The sequence below is a fragment of the Heteronotia binoei genome, chromosome 5 (genome assembly GCF_032191835.1).
Source record: "Heteronotia binoei isolate CCM8104 ecotype False Entrance Well chromosome 5, APGP_CSIRO_Hbin_v1, whole genome shotgun sequence".
Taxonomy (NCBI): Eukaryota; Metazoa; Chordata; class Lepidosauria; order Squamata; family Gekkonidae; genus Heteronotia; species Heteronotia binoei.
This window is the reverse complement of record NC_083227.1, coordinates 170,502,868-170,528,855: the sequence shown is the minus strand read 5'-3', so window position 1 is coordinate 170,528,855 and position 25,988 is coordinate 170,502,868. Positions and strand designations below refer to the sequence as shown.

Genomic DNA, 25,988 nt, shown 5'->3' with positions numbered 1-25,988 from the left:
CTCTCAGCCCCACCTATCTCACAGGGTGTCTGCTGTGGGTGAGGAAAATAAAGGAGATGTAAGCTGCTCTGAAACGCTGAGATTCAGAGTGTATAAATCTAATACCCTTCTAGATTAGGGGTGTCAAACATGTGGCCCCAGGGGCCGAATTAGGCCCCCAGAGGGCTTCTATCAGGCCCCCAAGCAACTGGCTGTCATCTGCTTCCTTCTTCTCTCTTGCTTCCTTCTGTATAACAACTTGCTTTGCAAGGCTTGCTCAATCACACAGGACCTACAGAGCAAAACCTCTATTTTCTCCATTGGCTGAGGCTCCTCCCTTGGGGAGTAAGGGGGGAAGGCAGAGCTTGTTTTTCCAGGCTCTCTCAATTGCACAGCAGAGATACTGAGCCAAGCCTCTCTCCCTTCTATTGGCTGAGGCTCCTCCCCCCTCCTGGTCCCCTGAGGAAGGAAGGAAAGAGCCAGAGCTTCCTTTGCCCAGTTCCTTGGATCCCACGGGAGAAATACAAAGAAAGCATCTTTAAGACCAATGAGTGCTAATGTTTTTAATCATGTTTTACATTTTTTTTTTAAAAAATTGTGTTTGTTTGTGTCCTTTATAAAGTTTATATCTCTGCTACCTTATCTTAAATAGGTCCACACATGGCATGGCCTGACATGGCCCAGCCCAACAAGGTCTCATTTGTGTCAGATCCGGCCCTCAGAACAAATGAAATCAACACTCCTGTTCTAGATTGTTGCCTCATTAGACTTCCAGAGGGCCTTGTCAATGGTGCTAATGTGGGACCTTCCCACATGAGCTGTCTGTTCCATATGAGTCTGTTGTACAAACACTAGACTAGGGCAGACGGTGTTCTAGCTACAGATAAGTGGCAGCCGCACTGCTCTTATAACCTATGAGTCAGGTCTTGTGGATGTGGCATTAAAGCTACTAATATCTTTGAGGTTTTCTGGTGAGTCATGTTGGAGTGCAGTCAAGGTATACAGATATTACAGTTCTGGATATTGTTAACTCCATCTTTGAGATGCACATTGCAGGTCCTCTGTGATTTGTGATTAGTGTTGCCAGCATACAGTATCTGAAGTGAACCCGGCTTCTTTTTTCCTTCTGTTTTTCAATACTTAAGTACTGCTCTGAGTCCTCTGCCTTCAGAGCAACTGAACACAGAAGGGTGGGATGAAAATTCAGAATCTATTTTATTTCGTGGAGACTGATGTGCCCAGATTCTGTCCGACCTAAAAATAAATTGTGATGTCATGTTAGAGAAATCATTCTATTACTAGAAGAAGGGCAGGCCACTCACAACCATGGAAAAGATAGCAACCTTGGGATTGAATGGTGATTTGTCTCTCTGGTGCTATAAAAACCAAAGTAAATGGGAGTCATCATAAGGTATCATCAGAAGCATCTACATTTTGCTTCCTGTGAGTAATAAGATATTTTGATTACAGGGGCTCACCAAAGAAGTCTGCACAGAAGTTGTAAGGTCCTGTGAAGATTAACAAGTATAGGAAAGTGCCAGTTATTCTAATGACAATAGAAGGTGCATCAGTGCAACTACAAGCTCTTTCTTTAATTTGCAGAAATCCTGAATGATGTCATCCGTAGCATGAAGAAAGATGGTGAATGGAAGGTAGGCATGGGTTACTGCTGTGTAGGGCTTCAGGCTTCATGTAGCCCAGGGGTGGCCAACGGTAGCTCTCCAAATGTTTTTTGCCTACAACTCCCATCAGCCCCACCCATTGGCCATGTTGGCTGGGGCTGATGGGAGTTGTAGGCAAAAAAACGTCTGGAGAGCTACCGTTGGCCACCCCTGATATAGCCTACTACTAAAAATATTTTCTGCATCTTGAAAATTATCTGCCAAAAAGGGCATTATCTGCCTTTGTAGAATCAGGTCCACAGTTTAGCTACACACATAGGGGGTCACAGCTATAATATGGCAGCAAGTGTTGGCAGCATAACTTTTGCTGATATATGAAAGTGCAGGCCAGGCCAGCCATGACATTACTGACTGCAAACAAATCACAGAGGCTGTTGGAATTAGCTACTGGTTCTTCAGGGGCTTAATGTAACATGGGTTGAGTGGGTTTGTTTTCTGTAGGCATTTGGTTGCTTCGTTTTGCTCTGATCTACTTGGCTCTTTTCTTGACTCCCATATGCTGCATCTGTCATTAGAGAGACAGATTTTTGCTGTGACAAATTTAATTGCCAGTCAGTACTAATCAGTGTAGGGTGAATGTGAAAGTATATCTGGGGGTTATCTTGTCCCACATATCAGAGAGTCCAGGTTATGAGAAGGTAGTTAGGCTTCCCAAACCCCCAGCCCTGCGGGGGGACCCCTGGATTAGCAGCCTTTCCCCCCGCTCTCCAAAAACGTGAAAGCGGGGGTGGGGGTGGGGAAACGGCGCGGCCTCCCTTCATGAGGTGCATGCTGGGACTCGTAGTTCTTGCATCCTCTCCAGCTGCCACAGGCGTCTCCTTGGGGAGTCTGGCCGGCGGGGGGGGAGCTCCGCCCCCAGAGGACCATGTGCGTTTCTACCTCCGGAGGCTTCAGTCGCTGATTGAAAGGCTTCCTCTTGGGATGGGGTGTCTGTGTTACTTTGAAGAAGCTGGCAGCAACTCGTGAGTAGAGAGGCCAATCCTCCTTCAGTGTTTCCAGAAATGGGGGGGGGGGGGGAAGTCTGCTGAGTACTTCATTATTCTCTATGTGAAGATCGATTCTCATAGGGTATAATGGGGAATTGATCTGGAGGTTTCGGGGGCTCTGGGGGCGCTGTTTTTTGAGATAGAGGCACCAAATTTTCAGTATAGTATCTAGTGACTCTCCCCAAAGTATCCCCCAAGTTTCAAAACGATTGGACCATGGGGTCCAATTCTATGAGCCCCAAAAGAAGGTGCCCCTATCCTTCATTATTCCCTATGGAAGGAAGACATTTAAAAAGGTGTGCGGTCCCTTTAAATGTGATGGCCAGAACTCCCTTGGAGTTCAATTATGCTTGTCACACCCTTGTTCCTGGCTCCACCCCCAAAGTCCCCAGATATTTCTTGAATTGGACTTGGCAACCCTAAAGGTAATACAGCCTGAATTTATAAGCTCTGCACAGCACCTTTCTGTGAAGGTGACTCCTAAGATATTGAAGGTTGCTGATCAGGGTTTTGTTTTTTGGTTTTTTTTAGCAGGAACACACAGGAATGCAGTTCTGTCTGGCTTGGCATCAGGGGGTGTCGCCTAATATGCAAATGAGTCCCTGCTGAGTTTTTTGTAGAAAGTATGAAATAATGGTGATGTTAGGTGGTGTATACAAATGAGTTCCTGTTAGGCTTTTTCTACAACAAAAGCCCTGCTTTTTGTAGACAAATAGGTGGTGGAGCTCATCCAGGGGTTGTTATGCAGCTGCACCTACTCTTCAATGGACAAGGAGGTGGAACTCTCAGAGAGGTTCAGGAGCTGTGCTCCTGTGAGCTCCCACTGAATCTGAGGCCTGCTGCTGATTATGCTCTTAGAACATTTTTGTGTAAGTCCCATACTCTGAATTTGGAGGAGGGGGCATAGTGGAGAGGTTCTGTGTGCAATTGTTTATTATACATTTCTTTAGGATGTTGTACATTTTGACTAATGTTAATTTTTAATATCAAGATTTAATTTTCCAATAGTTTATATTGTTCTGTTTTGTTTTATTTGAGGAAGGGATAAGAGCCTTGGTACAAAACACCTTCAATATCAACTACTTCTGGCATCACTTTGAGGCTTGGGATATATTTATTTATATTCTCACTTTTTCCTAACAAAGAATGTACTTATCGGTTATATAACTCATACACAAACACACAACACACCAGCAACAGAAACTTTAGTGGGTCAAAACAGAAAAGAGTCAAGTAGATCAGAGCAAAACAAAGCAACCAAATATGTGGTAAAGTAAGTAAGTCTGGGCCGGGCACCTAAATGCTTAGGATATTCCAGAGATGATCAGTCACTTGCCTTTCATTGGGTAATAGGGAAAGGAGAGATAGCAAAAACAGAAGCAGTTTTTCAAGAAGTGCCACATTTTATTAGAGCTGAAATGCATTTTGGGAATAAGCTTGCTTCAGAAGCATAAACCTAAAACAGTTAAACAGCTAAAGTACAGCTACAGAATTTGAATGAATGTCTGTAGGTTACAAATTATATATTCACAATCAAGATAAATTTGACTATGCCTTGGTCTCCAGTAATAAAAGGCAGCTGTTAATAGTTTAGTTTCTCTTTTGGTTTGGTCTTCATACAATGTCCCATCCTGACTTCATTTATTTATTCATTCACTAAGATATTTATATCTTGCCTTTCCTTGTAGCTCAAGGCAGCTTACAAGTCACAATTAAAACATTGCAATTTAAAACCTGTAGAATGATACCCCCTCCTGCAAAAAAAAAAAAATCTTCAGTTTATACCCCATTAAAAGCACTGGCAAATAAAATGACCTTAATCAGCGCCTCCTGTAGATTTCTGTAGATTTCTTCACCTTCTCTGGGAGCCTTTTCAACAAAGTGGGAGCTGCAGTAGAAAGCCCACAGCCTCTGATTTATGTGAGTGGGTCATCCTAAGTGATGGAACAGGCAGTACATGGCAGCCCAAAGACTTTCTAGTCACAGGAGTAGACCTTTTGATATGTGGGTCCTAGGCCATAAAGGGCATAACCAGCACCTTGAACTTGACCAAAGAAACAAACTGATAATTTGGGAGGTGGGGGGGATGAACTGAAGAACTGTGATTGTGTGACTCTAGTGGCTCTTAATGAACAGGCAGGTCTCTACAGGAGCATGTGGTTCTTCAGATATTCTTGGCCCAGACTATTTAGGGTTTCTTTTGCCAAAATTAGCTCTTTGAATTGTGCCCAGATACAAATGGAAAGTTACTGTATTTCTTGCAGTACAGAAGTGATACTTTCACTACAGCATGCTTCTGTCAACAGCCTTACTGCAGTGTCAAAAAGGGTACAGCTGGTATACAAACACAACTGGTAAAAAAGTGTTTCTCCCCACAGAAGCAATTATTGGAGCCTGAGATAGGGCCATGTATTGAAGCACTCCCAACCCATGAACCAGCCCTGTGGCACAGTTGCCAAGGATTAGAACTAAATGTCTGCAGTACCAGCTTCTAGGATGTACCTTCCAAAGAGAAACGAAGCTAAAGAACAGCAATAGCCCTGACTATCACAGGATAGCACAGTTTACTGTATCAAAAACTGCTGAAAGAACCTGGACCATCAACAAGATATCACTCCTGTTTTTTGTCACCAGTCAAAACGACAGAAGTAGTTTTGGCACCAAATCTGGGCCTGAAGCAAGATTGAAATGGGTCAAAATAATCAGCCTTCTCAGGGGTGCCTGGAGTTTTCCAGCCAATATTTATAATAACGCCTTGCTACAAACATTAGAACAACCAGTGGTCTGAGCAAATCTGGAAAACTCCAGGCACCCCTGAGGAGGCTGATTATTATTACTGGAGACCAAGGTATATTCAAATCTGGGTTTTCTTTTGGAATGGCCTAATGATAACGTCTTTCAAGGCTGCTGAGACTGCCTCCCAAAGAGGTCTTTATCATTTCCTATACAGGTCAGTGTCTCCTGGATAGATGTAACCAGTCAACAAGAGTCAAGAGGATAAATTGTAGACTGGACTGCTTCAAGCATCTTGTATTCTTCTCAGGTTGCAATAACTGAGGCTCTAGTGGCTGTGTTGTTTTAATAGTGATTCTGAAGTCACAATGAATGCAGATTATGTATCTACAAAGTGCCTTGTAAACACATTACAATGGTATATTGAGTGATCACTCGACAGAAAAGCTTTAAGTCTTCATCCCAGTATGCACCAAGCAGATTCTTTGGCATTCTCAAAACAGCTGCAGTGGGCAGCTCTGAGCAGATACATGGGTGATGGGAAGTAGCTGGAATGTAAGACAGGTGGTGTGAGAAATGTGAGTAGACTGATCTGCTCAGTTCTGAAATGAGAATGGAGACTTAGTAGTCTTGGGATGGGGCAGGACTCCAGTATTTCGAATTTTAGTGCACAGAAGTGAGATGTAGCAAACAGAGGAGAAGTCAACATGTTTCATGCTCTGACTTCTGCCACCATGCAGCAGTAGTATGATCTCTTGTCTTCTCAGTTAAAAAATGGATCACCAGACTCTCTTTGTTCCTACAGGTACTCATCATGGATCATCCCAGCACACGCATTGTCTCATCCTGTTTTAAAATGTCAGATCTTCTGGCTGAAGGAATCACAAGTGAGTGACTTTAGCAAGGTTCTTTGTGCTCTGCATGATCTTGAGAGCAGGTACCTTGCTTCTTGTCTACATAACATTAACTCCTTCTTCCATCCCACAAATGATGTGTCAATCCAAGCTCAGCTGGATCCTCATGTCTAGCACTGTCCCAACACAGTCTGCTTCTCTCAGCATCTTGATGCTCTTGGTCTTTGTTTCTCTTGCATTTATCCCAGATAACAACCTCTTGATACGTATATGTTTCCTTCAGTTATTGAAGATATTAACAAACGCCGAGAGCCCCTCCCCAGCCTGGAAGCCATCTATTTGCTCAGCCCCATCGAGACGGTAGGTCCTCAGTCACTGGGATGGCTCTCTGCCAATTCCTGCAGAAGGAACACATTTATTGGAAGGTCTGATGGGAGCAGGGTGTGTGTGCATGCTTACATATGTGCATGAATACACACACCATTGGCTGTTACTACTTCCTGAGGTCTTTATGAGCTCCATGCAATTCCCACAGAAACAATCTGTCCTTCCTTAAGTTGTGTATGATTAAGGGTGCATGGTGGCTGAGCATGAAGCCAAGGGAAGCTAGTGGCAAAATGTCCATGTGTGTTCTTGCTACTAACACACAATTTTCCCCTCTGCAGTCAGTGCGTGCTCTGATAAATGACTTCAAAGGCAGCCCCACCTTCTCATACAAGGCCGCTCATGTCTTCTTCACTGACGGTAAGTTAAGGGCTGCTCTCAAGCATACAGGAAAGGGCGAACTGGGAAATGAGAGGTGTTGTGATTTGAGAGATGTATGGTTCTTTGAAGCTTGCCAAGGAGTTCCTAGGATCCCGACTGTCACTTGCATTCCCAGGGAAGTGAACTACAAAATTCACCAGGAGGTCAGACAGAGTAGTGCAAAGATAACCATTTGTTCTATCTGCCAGGAAGGGTAAGATGGATAGCTGTTATAAAATATGATCTGGGTATTGAGATGTGTGTGATGTGCACCCTGGTATGATTGGGAAATTATGGTTCACTTTCCCACATGGGGCAAGCTCCCTAAATCTGCATTGGGCAAGAGGCTTCCTGCCAGCAAAGGCAGGAAGGATTAAAAGATTGGAAACATATGTTAGTCTTTGTTCAAATGCCTGGAGTCAGATTGCCTTAAATAGAACAAGTTGGGGTAAGGGTGTGCATTTGTTCCACAGACATCCAGGGGGAAGATGCCAAAGGTTAAAAAAGGTAAAGGTAGTCCCCTGTGCAAGCACCAGTCATTTCCGACTCTGGGGTAACATCGCATCACAACGTTTTCACGGCAGACTTTTTACGGGGTGGTTTGCCATTGCCTTCCCCAGTCATCTACACTTTCCCCCCAGCAAGCTGCGTACTCATTTTGCTGACCTCAGAAGGAGGGAAGGCTGAGTCAACCCTGAGCCAGCTACCTGAACCCAGCTTACGCTGGGATCGAACTCAGGTTATGAACAGAGAGTTTGACAGCAGTACTGCAGCTTTACCACTCTGTGCCACAGGGCTCTAAAATACTCTTCTGTATTGTTAAGTTTAGCTTAGTGTTATGGTTTTGTTCTTTTCCTTAGATATGTAACCAATAAGACTGATAGCTATTTTCCCTATCTTGTACTCTAGCTTACTGTGCAGCAATAAAGTTTTCCTGTTTGAGAGAACAGACTGTGAGAGAACTCCTCATGCTAACGTTTAAGCATGCAGTAACAGGAGAAGGGCTGAAGTAACCAGGAAACTCTGCCCTTTGTACTTTTTCCGAGGCAGCCTTTACTAGTGCTTCCCACATCACTGGCAGCCTGAGAGGATTAATTTCTAACTTGGGGTGCTGCATGAGGAAGAGGAAGATGCTTTACAGGGACATGAAGATCCTACACACATGTAAACACACCCAGACCCAGGACAGGTTTATGACGAGGAACATGTGAGACAGAAGAGCTCCATGCAGCATGGACTCCTGTGTGCCATGTGTTCCCCATGAGGGGAAATAGTTAAGCCGTATGAAGGACCTCCTGTCTTAAAATGCATTCCACCCACAGGCCTTTGGCTACACACCAAGTGCATATTGTACCATTATGCAATTGCTTGAGAAATCAACAGTAAGGTTGCATGGATGTGAGCCCCCACTGTGTGTATTTGAGCCATGAAAAAACAAGATCTGTCCAGCATACCTCAGGGAAAAGAAAACATTTCTCCTTCAATAACAGCATTTTTAAATTTGTTGGTGCTTCTAGGTAAGCTTGTTGAAGCTTCTTCTGGATTATCTGTACAAAAACAGGAGTCCTTGGTATTTCGTGTGACATGTAGTTGCTGAGGTGGGCAGAAGCGAGCTTTTTTGTAGAGAAACAGGGTAACAGCAACCTCCTCTTATTCTCTTTCAGCCTGCCCAGAAAACCTGTTTAATGAACTGGGCAAGTCTCGAATCATCAAAGCCATTAAAACTCTTAAGGAAATCAATGTTGCTTTCCTCCCCTATGAGTCACAGGTGAGGAGAGGGGCAAGCAGAGCGTGGGATGTGTGAATGTGTGCCTTCTGTTTCCTTTAACTGGATTGTAAAGAGCTGGGGGCTTTCTATAATGGCTGTGTGAAAGTTGAGAAGATTAGCAGAACAGCCCCAAACTGTTCTCTTAGCTACCTCATTGAGAATACTATCTTGTCTTCATAACCAGTCAGACCTCCCTCTTTTTAATCTGGGTCCTTTATCAAACCTGTGCATAATATACTCGACTAGTAGAAAGAAACAGACTCAGTGGTTTCACTTATACTAATTAACTGCTTCATTAAAGCACTATGAGTAACATACTAGAAAAGAAGCCAAATGACAAATTAAGTAAGGCACGGAAATGGGTGTGTGGGGGGAGAGATTAAAAGGATGCTGTATGTGACCACAAGGAAGAGCACTAGAAATGTGGATATAGAATAAATTAACTTTTGCTCAGGCCCCATTACTGTTCCTTAACAGAAGTCACAGCTGGTGGTGAACTATTATAAATTACAAACATTCACTGAAAATTAAACTTGTAACATAAAATTCAAGACAGTCAAAAATAAGAGCAAATGATTAATAGAGCTGAGGTTCAGTAATTTTTGCCTCCCTAACACTCTCTTTCCCATTTCCATTTAATGCTAAACGCTAAACTCCAAATGTTGCTGCCAGAGTTGCCTATCAGAAGCTCAAGACAGTATATGCAGACCTCACACAACTAACCAGACTCCCCTGCCTCTGCCCTGGACCATTTCTGTGTGTGCATGCTTGTTTGTTTCTTGTGCCATACATGTGATGAATGACAGTCCCAAAGAGCTTGAAGTAATAATGCTAACTGGAAAAGGCCAAGGTGCATAATACATAAATTATAGGCTTCCTCAGCCAAGGCTCTGAGATAGGCCTTAATGGTTTAAAGCGTTACATATCCAGAGTTCACAAATAACAATTAGTGCCTGCCCCAGTGTTGATGGCTTGTATGACCTCCTTTTAATACAAATAGATTTAAAATAAATAGGGTCCTCTGTGATTATTCTGTAGCTGTTTCCAGTGAAAGAACATTGCTTGAGCCCGGTGAGTTCAGGGTGACTTCCTCTCTTGGGCTGATGCACCGTCTTTGTCTTCTGATTGTCTTCTCTCCCTCCAGGTGTACTCTCTGGACAACCCCCAGAGTTTCCACAATCTCTTTAGCCCCTACTGCAGAGAAGATAAGAACAATCAGTTGGAGAGGATGGCAGAACAAATTGCCACGTTATGTGACACTCTGAAGGAGTACCCCTCAATTCGCTACAGGAAGTTAGTACAACAGCCGTGCCGTATGTGGAGGAGAGGGCATGGGCAGGTCATTTGCTTGTCCTTGGCTTTCAATCCTGGAATCAACAAGGGTGTAAGAGACCGTATGCTGAGTGGAGTAGCTGGGGGGAGGTGGACGAGAAGAGGTTTTCCAGTTTCCCATAATGGGAAGATTATGGTGTGAGGAGATTCTATCTGTATTTCAACAATAACTAACAGGAGATCTGGATTCTTGCTTAGGCTAAGCCAGTGTGATGTACATGGGACAGTCTCAAAGGTCAGGGACAGAGGGTAGCACTGCGGGAGGGGACATCAACTAGACACCCACTAATATGTGGAGTGCCTCAGGGGGCAGTCCTCTCCCCAATGTTGTTTAATACCAGGAGCTACGGGAGGGCCGGACCCCAGAAACCATGCCCTTGCTGCACCTTTCTGGCCCCCCCACCATAGGTTGCTGCTCTTGTCCCGGTTTCCCTGCACTTGTCCCGGCTTTCCTGCTCTCATCCTGGCTTCCCCGCACTTATCCTGGCTTGCCCGTACTCATCCCAGCTTCTGGCTACAGCCCTGTTTAATAACTACATGTGCCCAGGAGTTTCAGGCTTGGGTGTCACCAATATGCCGATGACACTTGTCTGTACCTGCTGATTGGCGGCTGCCCAGACTCCACCCCAAAAAACCTGGCCAAGGGTTTGGAGGCTGTGGTGGGATGGTTGAAGCAAAGCTAGTTGAAGCTGAATTCAATTAAGACGGTGGTTCTGTGGATGGGGTGGGGTGACTTGGGTCTGAGGAACCAATTTCCAGCCCTTGACAGGGTGCCTTTGATACCAGCACCTGTCGTCAGGAGTCTACGGATGATTCTGGACCCCATTTTATCTATGGAGGCCCAGATCACCGATGTTGTCTGGCGGGCATTTTTCCAGCTGCGTCTAATAAAACATCTCACCCCCTATCTCTCTTACCTCGGTGGGGTAGGGCGGGATATAAATCAAATGAAATGAAATGAAACCTTGCCAGAGTAATCCATGCAACGGTCAGGCTGGATTACTGTGATTTGCTTTATGTAGGGCTACCCTTGAAACTGACACGGAAGCTCTAAGTGGTACAGAATGTGGCAGTGCAAACTGCATTGGTTGCTAGTAGAACACCGGATCAGGTTCAGAGTTCTGGTACGTGCCTTTAAAGGGACCCACGTACCTTCAGGACCACCTCTTCCTTTATGTCCCCCAAAGAGCATTAGGATCAGAGGTGGGCCAGCTGGCCTTAATCAGGGCCAGGGCCTTCTCCATCCTGGCACCAACCTGATGGAACTCTCTGCCAAGTGACAACCATGCCCTGTTATAGCAGCGCCCGCCTCACGGCCTCACTGGACCTCTTTATTTCAGTCTCTTCGGGGTATTTTGCTTGTTTATTTGATGGGACCACAGCAGCTTTGTTTGTTCTTCCCACAAAATATAGGCTCTTGAGAACTTTAACTTAAACCACAGATTTATTATAACACAAAGTTCTTAACTTGGGGATATGGGAGATATTTACACAGGCTAATACGTTGCTCAGTTGTTTCAGGCTTTACAATCACTTTTACTTTTCTTGGAGTCTCTCACAGTTCACAGTTTCCCTTTAACTCACTCTCCACCTCTAGCCAAGGTCTGGCCTCTTGGGATCGATGTGTCTAGTCTCACCCCTCGACTGGAGTCTCTCCTCTCAGCCCTTCTGGTGTCTCAGACCCACATCCACTCCCTCAACCACCTCACTAGATCTTCAGAGTTGTCTCTAGGTGTTTGTGACCGTTCAGGTCTTAACTGACTCACACACACACAGCCCTCTTGGCTGGTTTTGTCGAGCTTGCAGCCTCTGGAAGTCTCTCCCGCCGCTGTCTCAAGCTCCTTCACAGGATCAGCTGTCCTCCCAGCCTCGGTCAGGCACAAACTGACCCTCTCAGTCTCTGTCAGGCTCCAACACTGACCAACTGACTGATTCACTGCCTCAGCAGATTCTCTCTCCCAGACTTTTTTTTTTCCTCCCTGAGAGCCCTGAGCAGTTTGCCCCCACCCTCAGGTCATCTGACGCAGCCCTGTGCGTCTTCAGTTTATGGTTAACCCATTGCTTTCCGTCACACCTGTCTGATCTGCTAAAGTTTTGCAGGACATGTAAGGCAGAAATGTTCTTCAGGGCCTTTGACTGAGGGTGCTTGGCACCCTCCCTCCGCCCCCCCCCCCCCCCATAACTAAATGCTAGCACTGCCATCTTGTTTTAAAATGTTTAAATGTCTGGGATGTTTTAAATATTTATTTATTACATTAAACTTTTATCCCGCCCTCTCCACAAGCGGACTGTTTAAAATACTGTTTTAAATACTATTTAGGGTTTCAAATCTGTTTTTATATTGTATTAAATTGTTGTGAACCACCCTGAGACCCACACAAACGGGGATGGGTAGTAAAAATCCCCCCAATAAATTAATAAATAAAATAGTGGTTGGTGTCATCCTAGACCTTGGGAGATCCAGTTTCAAATCCCTATTCAGCCATGTAGCTCTTTAAGTAACTTTGGCCAGTTGTTATCTTGGCTAAATTCATAGAGCTGCTGTAAGGAAAAAATGGATCGGGGAAGAACCCTGTGTTAGCCTGCTTGAACTCTTTCAAGTAAGGGCAAGGTAAAAAAAAATGTGATAGATAGGGTTGCGATGCACAACCAAATGGCTGCTGTGCTGTGGGAACTGGAGATGTGACAACCAGGTTGCTCTGAATGATCATAGGGGGAGCTGGGCCAGGTTCCTCAGAGGGAAAACCCCTCCCTTGTCTCACTGAAGCACTGGTGTTACCATTTCCACATATCTGATGGTGAAGTGCAGGTGCTAAAAATAGCCTTATGTTCCTTTGTTGTAGTGGCTCTGAAGATTGCTGTCTGTTGGCCCATGCAGTGTTGGCCAAGCTGAATGCCTTCAAAGCAGACAACCCCACCATGGGAGAGGTGAGCAATGCTGGAATTTTCTCAGAGTCTGTGAAATTGAAGCAGGAGGAGTGGGGGGTGGGGGAGTGAGAACAATGTTGGTCTTTGCAAGACAGCTGCTCTGTAGGGATGTAATCAAATTCCTCATCTCTGCTCTTTGACTAAAAACCTTGTTTTAATTTGGCATCTTTCTTATGCAAACTTAACTTTATCTCTGTGTTGTCTTTTTCCTTGCATTGACTCTTCTCCATTAAATGTATGATCTTTTGAATGTTCATACATTGGTATATGAGAATGATGTACATTCAGCATAAAAGCGTACATACAGCATAAAAAAAGCTAAAGGTAAAGGTAGTCCCCTGTGCAAGCACCAGTAGTTTCCAACTCTGGGGCGATGTCGCATTACGACGTTTTCACGGCAGACTTTTTATGGCGTGGTTTGCCATTGCCTTCCCCAGTCATCTACACTTCCCCCCCAGCAAGCTGGGTACTCATTTTACCAACCTAGGAAGGATGGAAGGCTGAGTCAACCTGGACCCAGTTTCCGCCGAGATCGAACTCAGGTCATGAGCAGAGGGTTCCACCTGCAGTACTGCAGCTTTACCACTCTGCGCTATGGGGCAACATAAAAGCAACAAACAAATTCTCCATGCCAGCAACAAAGCTGTGTGGATTGCAACTTTTCATGCACTGAAACACAGAAGAGAAGATTTATCCACCAACTCGTGCCTGAGCAATTCCCAGAAGCAGAAGTGCTAACAGAACATGATTCCAAAACATATTTAGATGGCAGCAATCCTTAAGAGTCTCTGCATTGCCAAAGCGAGGTTAAGGAAGTAAATGCAGCCTTCCATCTAACATGTCGAATGCAACAGTGAGCAATTGGGTATGAAGAGCAGCCTACTCAAAGGTAGAAGTATCTTTCAAAATTTATGGAAGAGCATTTCTTGCAACTGTAGCTATTACCTACTAGTGTGTTCTGTTTAACAAGATGCAAAGGTATTCTGCCAGACAGCTAGAAAATGTGCTCTTCAGAGTTCTCCGTTGTATCCCATAGCGAATTGAATTGAATTTAAACTTACACTAGTAAGGAAAAAACTAGATGGTTCATGGGAAGCCTATGAATAGTCCACCTTTCTCTGAGGATTCAAGGTGGTTTACCAGGTTGCAAAAGCAGTTGAAATAATGTTTTAATCAACAATTACTAAGTAGCCATTATTATCTTCTATACTTCCTATCAACAAAACCAGCTTTCCATTAACCTCCCAAAATTTTCTCCGAAAGAGAACACTTTTGTTTGCAATGTGAAATGCTCCCCTCCAGTGTTCCCTCTAAGCTGAGTTAGTGTGAGCTAGCTCACAGGTTTTTTAGCCTCTGGCTCACACATTTTTGTCTTAGCTCAGGAAGAATGGCCCTAGAGCAGTGTTTCCCAACCTTTTCGATGTAGCAGTACCCTTGACCTCGCTCTTCATAACGCACGGTACCCTTGAGGGAAACACCTATTTTTTAAAAATTGATTTGCTTTCTAGTTACGTGACAGACATAATAGTTTATTTCAGTTAAGTTTCTGTTTATTCATTAATGATGTGAAAATGAATGTAATTTAAACTAATTAAATTAAGGCAGAATAGTGTGATACTTTAAAATTCTTCAAAGCACACAACAGACGCAAGTCCCAACAGTAATGTTAAGGAACTGTTCTGAATGCGATTTATAAACCTCCACCAAACCTCCACCAAACTGCAACACAAACACTTTCAGTGTCAGAACTGACACTAGCCTGGAACGCGCAACTTGTGAATGTCAGCTTTTGTATGCTAAAAGCACACTTTATCAGACAATAGTATGGGTTCATTCAAATATGACTGGCAGCAGAAGAAAGCACATTTTTAACTGAATGCATTTTCTAGCCAGTATAGTCTTTACATTCAAAGTAAAGACTCCCACCAGTCTGGCTTCCGCCCAGGTCATGGGGCAGAGACAGTACTGGTGGATGAGGCGGCTCGGCGGTACTGATGTTGTCAGACCTATTGGCTGCATTCAGTACGGTCGACCATCAGTTGCTGGCCCACCGCCTTGCCGACGCAGGGATTTAGGGGCTGGCCTTGCAATGACTTTCCTCTTTCCTAGATGGTTGGGGACAAAGGGTGGTGATTGGGGGAGAGTCGTCCCGAAGGCACGTGCTTAATTGTGGGGTGCCACAGGGGACGGTGCTCTCCCTGATGCTGTTCAACATCTACATGCGCCCCCTTGCTCAGATTGCCCAAAGGTATGGGCTGGGCTGCCTTCAGTACGCTGATGACACCCAGCTTTATCATCTGATGGACGGCTGGCCTGGCTCTGTCCCAAAATTCTGGACCTGACGCTGCAAGCTGTGGCAGGATGGCTTAGGCTGTCGATTGAAGCTGAATCCAACGAAGACAGAGGTCCTTTGCCTGAGTCACAGCGGTCTGGGCAGGGAAGTCCCCTTACCAGCATTTGATGGTGCGCCACTGACAATGGCGCACAAGGTTAAAAGCTTAGGGGTGCTGCTGGAGCCTGCCTTGACAATGGAGGCCCGGATAGCAGCCACTGCTAAATCTGCATTTTTCCACCTTAGGCGGGTGAGGCAGTTGGTCCCCTTCCTTGAGCGCGACAACCTGGCAACTGTGATCCATGCAACAGTCATGTTGATATTGGACTACTGTAATGCCCTCTACTTGGGGCTGCCCTGTCTCAAATCCGGAAACTGCAGCTAGCGCAGAACACGGTGGCCAGGCTGCTATTGGGGCTTCCCGGGTGGGAGCACGTACAGCCGGGGCTGCGGGAACTGCACTGGCTGCAAATAGTATACCGGATTCGCTACAGGGTGCTGGTGATTACCTTTAAAGCCCTATATGGTCTAGGACCTGCCTACCTCAGGGACCGTCTCTCCCCACATGTTCCCCAGAGGGTACTTAGATCTGGATTCCAAAACCTATCAGCAATCCCTGAGCCAAGGGAAGCCAAACTGAAGACCACCAGAGAGAAAGCCTTCTCGATAGCAACTGCCGGAGGAAGTGAGGGCCTTGCGGGACCTCGCCCAGTTCCGCAGGGCCTGTAAGACCCCTTTCTTCCCGTTGGCCTTTAACTGATGCTGAGCCTTGTTCTGTAGGGGAAATTGAAGAAATACTGCTGCCACTGAAATTATATCACATCAAGGTTGCAAGCACCACATTGATTTGATTATTTTAATTATGGAATGTTAAATTTTATAACATTGTTGTGGATTTTAATTGTCTGTTGTGGTTTTATGTTGTGAGCCGCCCTGAGCCTGCTTCAGTGGGGAGGGCGGGATAGTGGTTGGATGGTGTTGTGGTACATCTACATCTCACAGTCCCCTAGGAAGTGTTCGGGGTACCCCAGGGTACCCTGGTTGGGAATCACTTCCGTAGAGCAAACTAATTTATGCAGGAGCTCACAAGTTTAATGCCAGTAGCTCACAAATTAGAATTTTTGCTCTCAAGTCTCCACAGCTTAGAGGGAACATTGCTCCCCTCCCCACTTCCATAGCTAGGCTGTTCCAAGTCTTTGGACTGATTACAGAGAATGCTGCTTCCTAAGCTGACAGAACACATTCACCTTAAGAGAGGGTATAATCAGGAAACTATCACCTGAGGAGTCAAAATGCCCTTCCAGCTGTTGTTGGCTGTTTTTTTAAATTCATCTATCCAAGTTCCTGTTTCACCCGAGAATAGCATTTGTTTCCCTAAGATACTGTTGTGTTTGCACTGCTTCCTGCTGGCTGAGAGGTGCGTTGCACTCTGTGCACAAACCACAAACGTATGACTTCTTCCATACTGTGGCTTGGAAACTGGGACTTAGTGCTATGATTGAAAAAGCCTGACGTAAACCGTAGCATGGAAGTTGCATGGGGAGGGGAGGGGAGGGGGACGGCCTGCTGCTGTTCTTTTTATAGAATAAAAGGTTTCATGAAATGGACCTTTCATTTCACCAGCTGCCAGTATGCCCCCTCACCTGCCACCATCCTTTGTTTCCATCATTGAGGCAGCATTATCTTGACACCATGACCGCGCCATGATTTCAGTGTTAGCCTCACCCAAGGGCCATGCTGGCCGGGAGTGGGTCTCCTAAAAAGGCTAATGACAGGGGTTCCCCTTGTCGAAGAGGCTTTTATAAATTGAGGTTGAAGAACAGGCCACCGGAGGCTAGCTTTTTTCTTCTGCAGTTAGTGCAGCCTGCCATGTCCTGAGTTACTGCAGCATCCCTGCATTAACAGGATTTGTGTGCTGTCGAATGGGAAGGGATTTTGTACTTTTGAATAACTGCATTTCTGATTGTATTCCTGCATGTTGGAGAGATGGCACGCAGCTGGTGACTAATTAAGCAGCTTAGTTGTGACACTGGGGGAGGGGAGGGGCAGCTGAAGTCCCTCTCCTTATCTTGGTTTTTGCTATGGCACAGGATGGTTCAGCGCATTTGCCAAGGTGTCCAAGCCGGAATCCTGTGGGCTGCCAGGGCAGTGTACACAAAGATACCAGTCCGTTGTAAAAATGTACGTTTATTAAATACTTTCAGAAATAGTTTTTGTTTCTAGGCAACGCAGCAATCTAAAATATTGCAGCAGAAGAAAACAAAAAAAAAGCCTAACTTTTACTAATACATTTATACCTTGCATTAGATGGCACAATCTTAAAATTCCAAAAGGTAGAGGCAGTGGCTTAAGCATTCTCTATGTAGCCATGTATTGCAATGCCAGCATATCATAGTCCAGGCCTCAACTCACCAAAAATCCCCAAAGTCAGCCTCCTTCGCTCATCTTGACCCCTCTGGCACTAGGTAACAATCCAACCAGGACATCCTCACTACTGTTCCCCTATCCCATCTGGTGGGCCCCAGGGTCTCAAGAAGAGCCAATTGTCACATTCCGAACTCTAGCCTTGAACATGATAAAGGCCATGTAGGCAGAGATTTCCAATTGCTAACTCCTGCAAGATGGAATAAGCCTCTTAGTATTCACATTAAACTTTCAGAGAAATCAGGGTTGCTTTCCCTCACAGTGTTTCCTGGGGGAAAAGCAGCCCTATCTGTCCATGGAGGTGTACAAGAGTGAGAGACAGGCTAACAGAGGGTGTCAAACATATGGCCCGTGGGCTGTGGATCCCTTGAGCTGCGTCCTTCTCCTGCTTCCTTTTGCAGGGCTGCTACTGCAGCTGCACCGTAGCTTGCTTTTTTCCCAGCTCCCTCCATGGCTCTTTGCTTCCTGTTTCCAGCTTCTCCCCCCCCTCCCCGCCACACACAGCTTCCTCAGTGGCTGCTTCATTTGGGCAAGAGACAAAAATAAGTCTCTCTCTGTCACACACACACATACACACACTCACTCACACACACTGCTTCTGCTTCCTTCTCTGGGGCTGCTGCTCTTTTGGGGAGGAAAGGAGGGAGAGGAAAGAGAGCAAGCAAGATAGAAAACAAAGTTGGAGTTCCATGGCAGCTTTAAGATCAACAACAGTTTTATTCCAGGTATAAGCTTTTGTGTGCAAGCACACTTCTTCAGAAGGAGGGAGGATGGGTGGGTGGATGGATTCTTCTGACAACCACAATTTACATGGAGGAAATTATTTTGGTTTATTCTTAAAAGTTTTTTTTTTAAGCGGCTTGGATTTCTCTATTCCTATCTGGATTTTATTTATTTTTAAAAGACCTTGAATTAGTAATTAGAACACTTGGATTGGTCCTTATATCTTGGAAAGTAGAGTGATTGATGCCAAAAGATAATAGCACACATTGGTAATGATTGAGTCAGGAAAAATAGCTCTCAGTTCAGACCAGGAGGATGCATTGTCTTGAGTTTCATTATCAACTGCAATTCAGCAGTTTCTCTTAATAATCTTCCTTTGAAATTCCTTTGTAAGTGCACTGCTACTCCTAGGTCAGCCACTGAATGTTGCAGTTTTTAATGTCAGACACGTCCATTTATCCTTTGCATCTTCTTGGACTGAATCCTACTGGACAAAATTGAGATCTAGGTTTCCTGTGTCATTACACATGCTGGTATCTCCATGCCTCTGCATATAACTGTCAGTGGTTCATGTGCAGAGCGCAAAAACAGGGAACTGCCACCAGGTCGACGCGAGGAAAGAAATTGAGCCTCACACCAGCACCTAGTGTAAAATAGTGTATTTACAACTATATACAAACAACTTGGTGCGGTGAATAACATATACTATACAGAGAGACAAAGTGCTTCGCCAGGAACTCACTCTCACCAGAGAGAAATATTGTCTGGCACTGCAGTCCATATATACAATGGTCAGCCAATCACGGCAGTCCACACAGTCCAGCAGGTGCTTTCCCCAGATACAGTCCAGCTTCAACCAGCCTTCTTCCAAGGTTGCTCTGACCTGAGCTGTCAGAAGCTGTCACTGTAGATCCACCTGCTGCTCCATGCTGCATCCATGCTGTGGACTGAGGACTCATACACTAACAATAACACCTAATCCCAGCTCCCTGCTACTGTCACCTGCTATTGCCATTTGGCATCTGAAATCACCTTTATAAAGTTTATATCTCTGGTACTTCAGGTAACATTTTATGTTACACATGGCCCGGTCCACCAAAATTACATGTATGTCAGATCTAGCCCTTGTAAGAAATACGTTTGACACCTCTAGGCTAATGTCTCCTCCTTTATTTGTCACTTCTCAGGGCCCTGACAAATCTCGCTCTCAGCTCCTGATTGTGGATCGGAGCTATGATGTAGTGTCTCCTCTTCTGCATGAACTTACCTTCCAGGCCATGGCCTATGACCTGCTTAACATTGAGCAGGACACTTACAGGTGAGAGACATGAAGCGGGGAGGAGGGTATATGGAGGAGAGGACTGCCATGTATTAATTATCTAGCTTATTTTTTGGCTTCTTCTCTGTCCTTCAGATACGAATCTACAGGTATCAGTGATGCACGGGAAAAAGTGGTACTTCTGGATGAGGATGATGACTTATGGGTGCAGCTCCGCCACATGCACATAGCTGATGTGTCCAAGTGAGCTCTTGTCTCTTTACACATGCGCACACACACAAGCCTTCAGTTCTGACTCTCCTAGATGCATCTGAGTTGGCCTTTTCTGTAGCTGTAGCAGCTCTTCTCAGGACTGCTTCAGTTAAAGTTCAGGTTTAAAAGAAGGCAGCCTTTCCCTGCACCCCTTCCAGCGTTGATGTCCTGTGAGTTGCTGGGAACCCTATCCTTCATGAGCCACATGGAGCTCTGTCCTTTATTGCAAAGGATGAGTCTCATTGTTGTGGTGCATTCTGTTGGGCTCTAGCTCTTCTTGATGTAACTTCCTTCCACAGGAAAGTGACTGAGCTCCTACGTACCTTTTGTGAGAGCAAGAGACTCACTACAGACAAGGTAATACTGCTAGGCCTGTATCTATTTATTATTCTTTCATGGAATTCCAAAAGAACTTATGTTCCCAAGCAATGTATTTCCTGTCGGTTTATGTGACAAGGCCTAAGTTTCAACATAAGAACAGCGCTATGCACCTTCATCTCATTCTCTGGAACTTCTGTGTAGGAAATCAGTGTTCCCAAAACACTTTTCCCTTGCTGTATGGGCAAGAATACTGGAAGAACTTGGTTGGGGGGAACAAAATCTGAACAACTGTTAATAGAGAGATCTTGGCCTTGGAAAGGTAAAACAGGATAGTGTATGTAAATCCATAAGAGAGATGTTTCTTGAAGCAGTTTAGGAAAAAATCCCAGCTTTGTCTCAGGGAAAACCGTCAATTAGAAGGAATGTTCTCACTATCCCAAGGCATAGATAGATGGACATTAACCTCTGAAGCAGTTGACTTAAGGCCAAAATACACATTATGTGTGACATGAGGAGGGACACAGCTTCCAGAATTGACTCTTAGTCACATATTTATGCAGTGATTAATCTCAAAAACCCACTCTGTAACTGTGTGTATCTCCAAAAGCTGTAAGGGAAAGGATGGTCTTCAGGTTTCCTTCCCATGCCATTTTCACCAGCACAAATAGTGATTGGGGGGGGGGGGGATATTTGTCCCTTTTTCTGGCTCCATAAGTCCATCCCAGTGTAGGACAGAAGCGTTAAGCCCCTTCTGAATCCTAGTGCCAGGGAAATTATCTAGTTCAAGCATCTATTTGTTGTTAGACTTCCAGAGACCAGAGATACTTGTTGACTGCTGTGTGAGACAGGATGATGTAGATGGACCTCTGGTCTGATCCATTTGGGCTCTTTTTATGTTCTCCTTCTGCGTTGTAGGGTTTGGAGCCACCTGCAGTGATGGAGAGGTTTTTAAAGGGTAGTCCAGGCATGAATGTGTGACTAAGAGACCCTTTCTGCATTTGTATTTTGCCTCAGTTTCTGAGTACATCAAAGTCTTCCCTTCTACATTATATTCCACTTTTGCATCTGTCTTGCTGCGCTCTTTCTTATGTCTTCTGCGTTTGTTCACCATCATTCAGCATTCAGACTGCTTCCAGCATTCTACTGCTGCACAATAAGCAAAACTCCTTTTGCCACGGTTCTTTGTTCTCATCTGCTTTTGAATTGCTACTCCTTTCTAAAGTAGAATTATTCCTGTGGGGTTTTTAAGTGCCATCCACTGCCCTCCCATTTCTGCCTCTCTCTCTTTAGGTTGATGCCTTCTCCCCCCCCTTCTGTTTTCTTTCTCTGCTTCTCCAATGACAAAACAGCCTTTCCCTTTCTTTTTGTATAATCGCACAGGGAGGGGGGGGTTGGGTCTGTAGTTAAAAGTTTTGAAAGATTCTTGGCTTCCTCTTCAATTTAGACAAAGTGGCCAGTTGCCTTAGTGTGTTAAGCTTTGTACTCATTATAAAAGGGTTGTCTGTTCAAGCCCTTGTTTTGCCAAAAAAAAAAATTAAATTTTTTTAGACTCAGGGATCACAAGTGAAAAAAAATTACTGAACTACAAGGCTATCAGAGTGACTGACTTCCTGCTTACCTTTCCTCTTAAAGGTTCAGTGTTCTATTCTCTTTTCTCATGCCCCATCAGAGGAAAATGCCAGCAATTTTCAGCTAGTATCCTCTTGAGCTCTTCCCACCCTCATTAATAATTTTATTGATGGTTTGTGGGATGCAGATATAAGGGAACTATTTTAAGAACCATTTGAAAGGGATGGGTTGCCAGTCTCCAAGTGGTTTTTTAAATTTCTCTACAAGCTAACAGCTGCGGATCCCCCACCCTGGGGTAGGGCGGAAATACAAAAAGCATAATCCGCCAAGAGTGATGCTCCAGACCAGTGTTTCCTCTAAGCTGAGTTAGTGTGAGCTAGTTCACAGATTTTTAGCCTCCAGCTCACACGTTTTTGTCTTAGCTCAGGAAGGATGACCCCATAGCACACTAATTGATGCAGGAGCTCACAACTTTAATGCCAGTAGCTCCTGAAGTAGAATTTTTGCTCACAAGACTCTGTGGCTTAGAGGGAACATTGCTCCAGGTATGAAATTCTGAGGCAATTCAACATATGCAGAACGAAAGCAAATGATCCAAAACAGCATAATGACTCCAGTGCTGGGAAACTATGGAGTAAAAACAGAATGCAGAAAGGGCCAGAGTCAGGTACCCGTGATTCCACTTGTGTCATGCATAATGTTTATTTTAGCCCTCAGACAAGCATGCTTTTGGAAGTAGCTGACTGGCCACTGTAAGAGAGGGACCTTTTGTTGCTTGAAGTCCTGCCTTCAATTTCATGGAGTAGCTTGACTGTTTTCAGATGTTCCAGAAATCTTGAGCTAGGGCCAACTTCATTGAGGTAGATGCCTCTACCCTCAGGTCTTTAGGATAAGAAAGGATGGTGATCTGAAATATCCTGTTCTTATCTTTGCTTTTGGGGCGATGTCTGTTGCATTTACTGCATCTTCTGTTTCTATCCCAGGCCAATATTAAGGACTTATCACAGATCCTGAAGAAGATGCCTCAATATCAGAAAGAGCTTCACAAGGTAAAGTGGTAAAGAAACTGAGATTGAATATGGGCTGCTTATTCTTTTCTGAGCTGAATGTGGAAACGCAGGAAAGAGGCTGTATCTATCTTCATTGAGGTAGTTGGGACAGAATGTATGTTGTTCTGCAGCATAGCTCCTGGGGGGGCTAACTAATACGAAAGGACGGAGTCTGGAGATATCATCCTGCAAATCTGTGGAAAAACCCCTATTTCAGCAAGATCAACAGTGCTTTTGCAAGCATACTGCTGTGATGTCCTGGCCCCCTTCCGTTCCAGCTCCACAGTTTCATTGTGTAATAACTGGCAGCATATCCCAAAGGACTTCCAGCCTCTAGCAATAGTTTGCTTGAGGTCATTATTGATCCTGAGGAATTTCTGTATAGAGGTACAGCTAGTGCTTCGGTGCATGCAGACCACTTCTGAGTTACTCTGCTGAGTGTCGCGTGCTAACGTTGGATCGGGTTATGTGACTGTGTGCAAGATTAGGAAGATCGAAACATCCTGAAAACCTTTTCTCTTTTTTTCTGGTGATTCTAGCCCTTAAGGCTGCATCAACAGTCTTGAAAGTATGTGAACAGCATCTCCAAAGTCATCTAGGAGCTCAGTGGGATATCCCCAGGTCTGAAACTTCATAGCCCTGTTTTACTGCTTGCTTGTTCCGGCAATGGCAAACCACCCCATAAAAAGTCTGCCATGAAAACATTGTGAAAGCAACGTCACCCCAGAGTCGGAAACGATTGGTGCTTGCACAAGGGACCTTTCCTTTCCTGTTCCCCTGAGTAGCAGAAGGAGAATAAATGATGCAAATAAATGAAGATAGACAAACTTGCTCCGTTTGCAGAATTTGAGTTGTCTTGGTGAAGAATTGTTTTGTTTGCTTTGTAGTCAATAACAGCCCTACCACTTCTGAGACTGCCTCAAATTCAGTTTTGCCACTATTGGCTCTTTAGAGGACCTGCTGTCCCCCAAGCAGATAGTTTGCCTGTGAAGGAATAGGAAGGAACAGCGTAGGACTGTGGCTGATTAACTAACCTATTTATGGCCGAGGACCTGCCTACCTAAGGGACTGCCTCTCCCCATATGTTCCCCAGAGAGCACTGAGATCCAGCTCTCAAAATCTTTTAACAATCCCTGGGCCAAGAGAGGCTAGATTGAAGACAACCAGGGAGCAAGCCTTCTCAGCAACGGCCCCTCGATGGTGGAATCAACTTCCAGAGATGGTGCGAGCCCTGCGGGACTTGAACCAATTCCGCAGGGCTTGCAAAACATTTCTTTTTCAGCTCGCTTTTAAGACAGAACCTGGCTAAACTGATTGCAGCCATCTAGCCATCTTATGTATGATCACGATGTATAGTATTTTATAGCACCTATTTTATCTATTTTTAACTAATTTATTTATGTAATTATTTAAAATTGTTGTTTATATTGTTTTATTGAATCATGGAATTCCATGTCTGTGAGCCGCCCTGAGCCCGCCTTTGGCGGGGGAGGGCGGGATATAAAAATAAAGTTGTTGTTGTTGTTGTTGTTATTATTTATGTACCCTTCTTCTCCACCCTACAGTATTCCACACATCTGCATTTGGCAGAGGATTGTATGAATAATTTCAAGGGTACTGTGGAGAAGCTCTGTGGTGTAGAGCAGGTGAGCATGTTAAAGAGGCCACTAGGAGACTAAACCATGGTTTTCATTTTGTCTGCTTTAAGGTGATGTCTGAATGCAGGCTTCCCAAAAACTCAGGTGGTTTCTTGGGTGCAAAATTGAGATTATGAACCAGTGTTTGCACCTTGTTAAGCTGAAGTTTGTACTGACTGTGGTTTATCATAATATCTAAATACAAGAAAAAATCTCAGTTTGTTCAGTAGCATCAGCATTCCTAGCCTCCTGCATACATTGAGGCTGCTGTCACAATCTTGGATAGTGCACTTTCAAAGCGCTCTAGCAGTCATTTGCAGTTGTTGCTAAAGTGCGTCATCTGCTGTGTCTGAAAGCAGATTCTGCAGAGCAAGTGCTAGTGATGGCTCATCTAAAGGGAATGTGCTCCAGAGATTACAGCCACACCCAAAGGGAAATATAAAAGGCAACAAGGGCTAGTTTGTTAAAAGTCTCTCTTTCAGATTTTAGACATTCAAGACTTCAGTGAAGCCGCTAGTTAGAAAAGGAGAAGAACTGACTGCCCTTGGCCAAGAGTGAAGAGGAGTCTAGGCTTATCACCTCCCCATTCCCATTCTCTTTTCATTTATTTCAATTGACCAAATTTAGTGCCAACAACCTGGCGATGAAAGGGAACATGGGATAATATCCAATGATGATTTTTGAGGTGGGAAAGGAGGCAAGTATTAGACTAACCAGGGTTTATGAACAAACTGTGGTCTGGTGTATATGGTAGACTAAGACACTCCTTGTGGAATAAACCCACATTCAGCTGCATCCAGGAGCAGTGGAGAAGCTCAAAAAAAGCCATAATAAGGCTCTCTCAGTACTCAGGCCAGGCATATACAAATTAAATGAACCATTTACATTTACACTGCTCTTATCTTGGGAGGTGATATTGTTACTCTGTTGCAACCCTGTTGAATTGTTGCTCCTTAAAGCAACTGAAAAGGGGGGATTCCTGTTTCCTAGGACCTGGCCACAGGCACAGATGTGGATGGAGAGAAGGTCAAAAATCCTATGAAGAATATTGTGCCAATTGTCCTGGATCCCACTGTGTCAGCATTTGACAAAATTCGCATTATCCTACTCTGCGTCTTTCTTCAGAATGGTATTCCCTGTTCACTTTCTTTCCTCTGAGCAATTATAGGGGCTGAGGTTCAGGAAAGGAAAGGTAGATTCCACGTAGCCTTTTGTTCTTGCTCTCTGAAGAACTGCGCCAACCTGGCTTGTGCCTCTCTCAGGTGTCCGAGCTGGGCTCGGGTGTGCTTCGGGGACCTTAGGGCCTGTTATTCCTCCTAACCCCACCAATACATGTTACCATGTTGCCACTAGGCAACTTAGGTAATTGCCTCGGGGGCTGGGCTCACAGGGGCAC

The 25,988-nt window shown here is 44.8% G+C and overlaps 1 protein-coding gene across 1 annotated transcript in view; it reads left to right on the top strand.

Annotated features, from left to right (window-relative positions):
- Positions 1 to 1,575: 1,575 nt before the first annotated feature.
- Positions 1,576 to 25,988, top strand: part of STXBP2 (syntaxin binding protein 2) — a 35,009-nt gene continuing 10,596 nt past the window's right edge. The window contains exons 1-13 of the mRNA XM_060240720.1: positions 1,576 to 1,631; positions 6,186 to 6,267; positions 6,518 to 6,594; positions 6,900 to 6,978; positions 8,643 to 8,746; positions 9,891 to 10,039; positions 12,922 to 13,006; positions 19,673 to 19,803; positions 19,900 to 20,007; positions 20,316 to 20,373; positions 22,890 to 22,955; positions 24,521 to 24,601; positions 25,583 to 25,721. Of these exons, the coding sequence (XP_060096703.1) occupies positions 1,608 to 1,631; positions 6,186 to 6,267; positions 6,518 to 6,594; positions 6,900 to 6,978; positions 8,643 to 8,746; positions 9,891 to 10,039; positions 12,922 to 13,006; positions 19,673 to 19,803; positions 19,900 to 20,007; positions 20,316 to 20,373; positions 22,890 to 22,955; positions 24,521 to 24,601; positions 25,583 to 25,721 (1,183 nt within the window). The 5' untranslated portion in view covers positions 1,576 to 1,607. The remainder of the gene's footprint in view (positions 1,632 to 6,185; positions 6,268 to 6,517; positions 6,595 to 6,899; positions 6,979 to 8,642; positions 8,747 to 9,890; positions 10,040 to 12,921; positions 13,007 to 19,672; positions 19,804 to 19,899; positions 20,008 to 20,315; positions 20,374 to 22,889; positions 22,956 to 24,520; positions 24,602 to 25,582; positions 25,722 to 25,988) is intronic.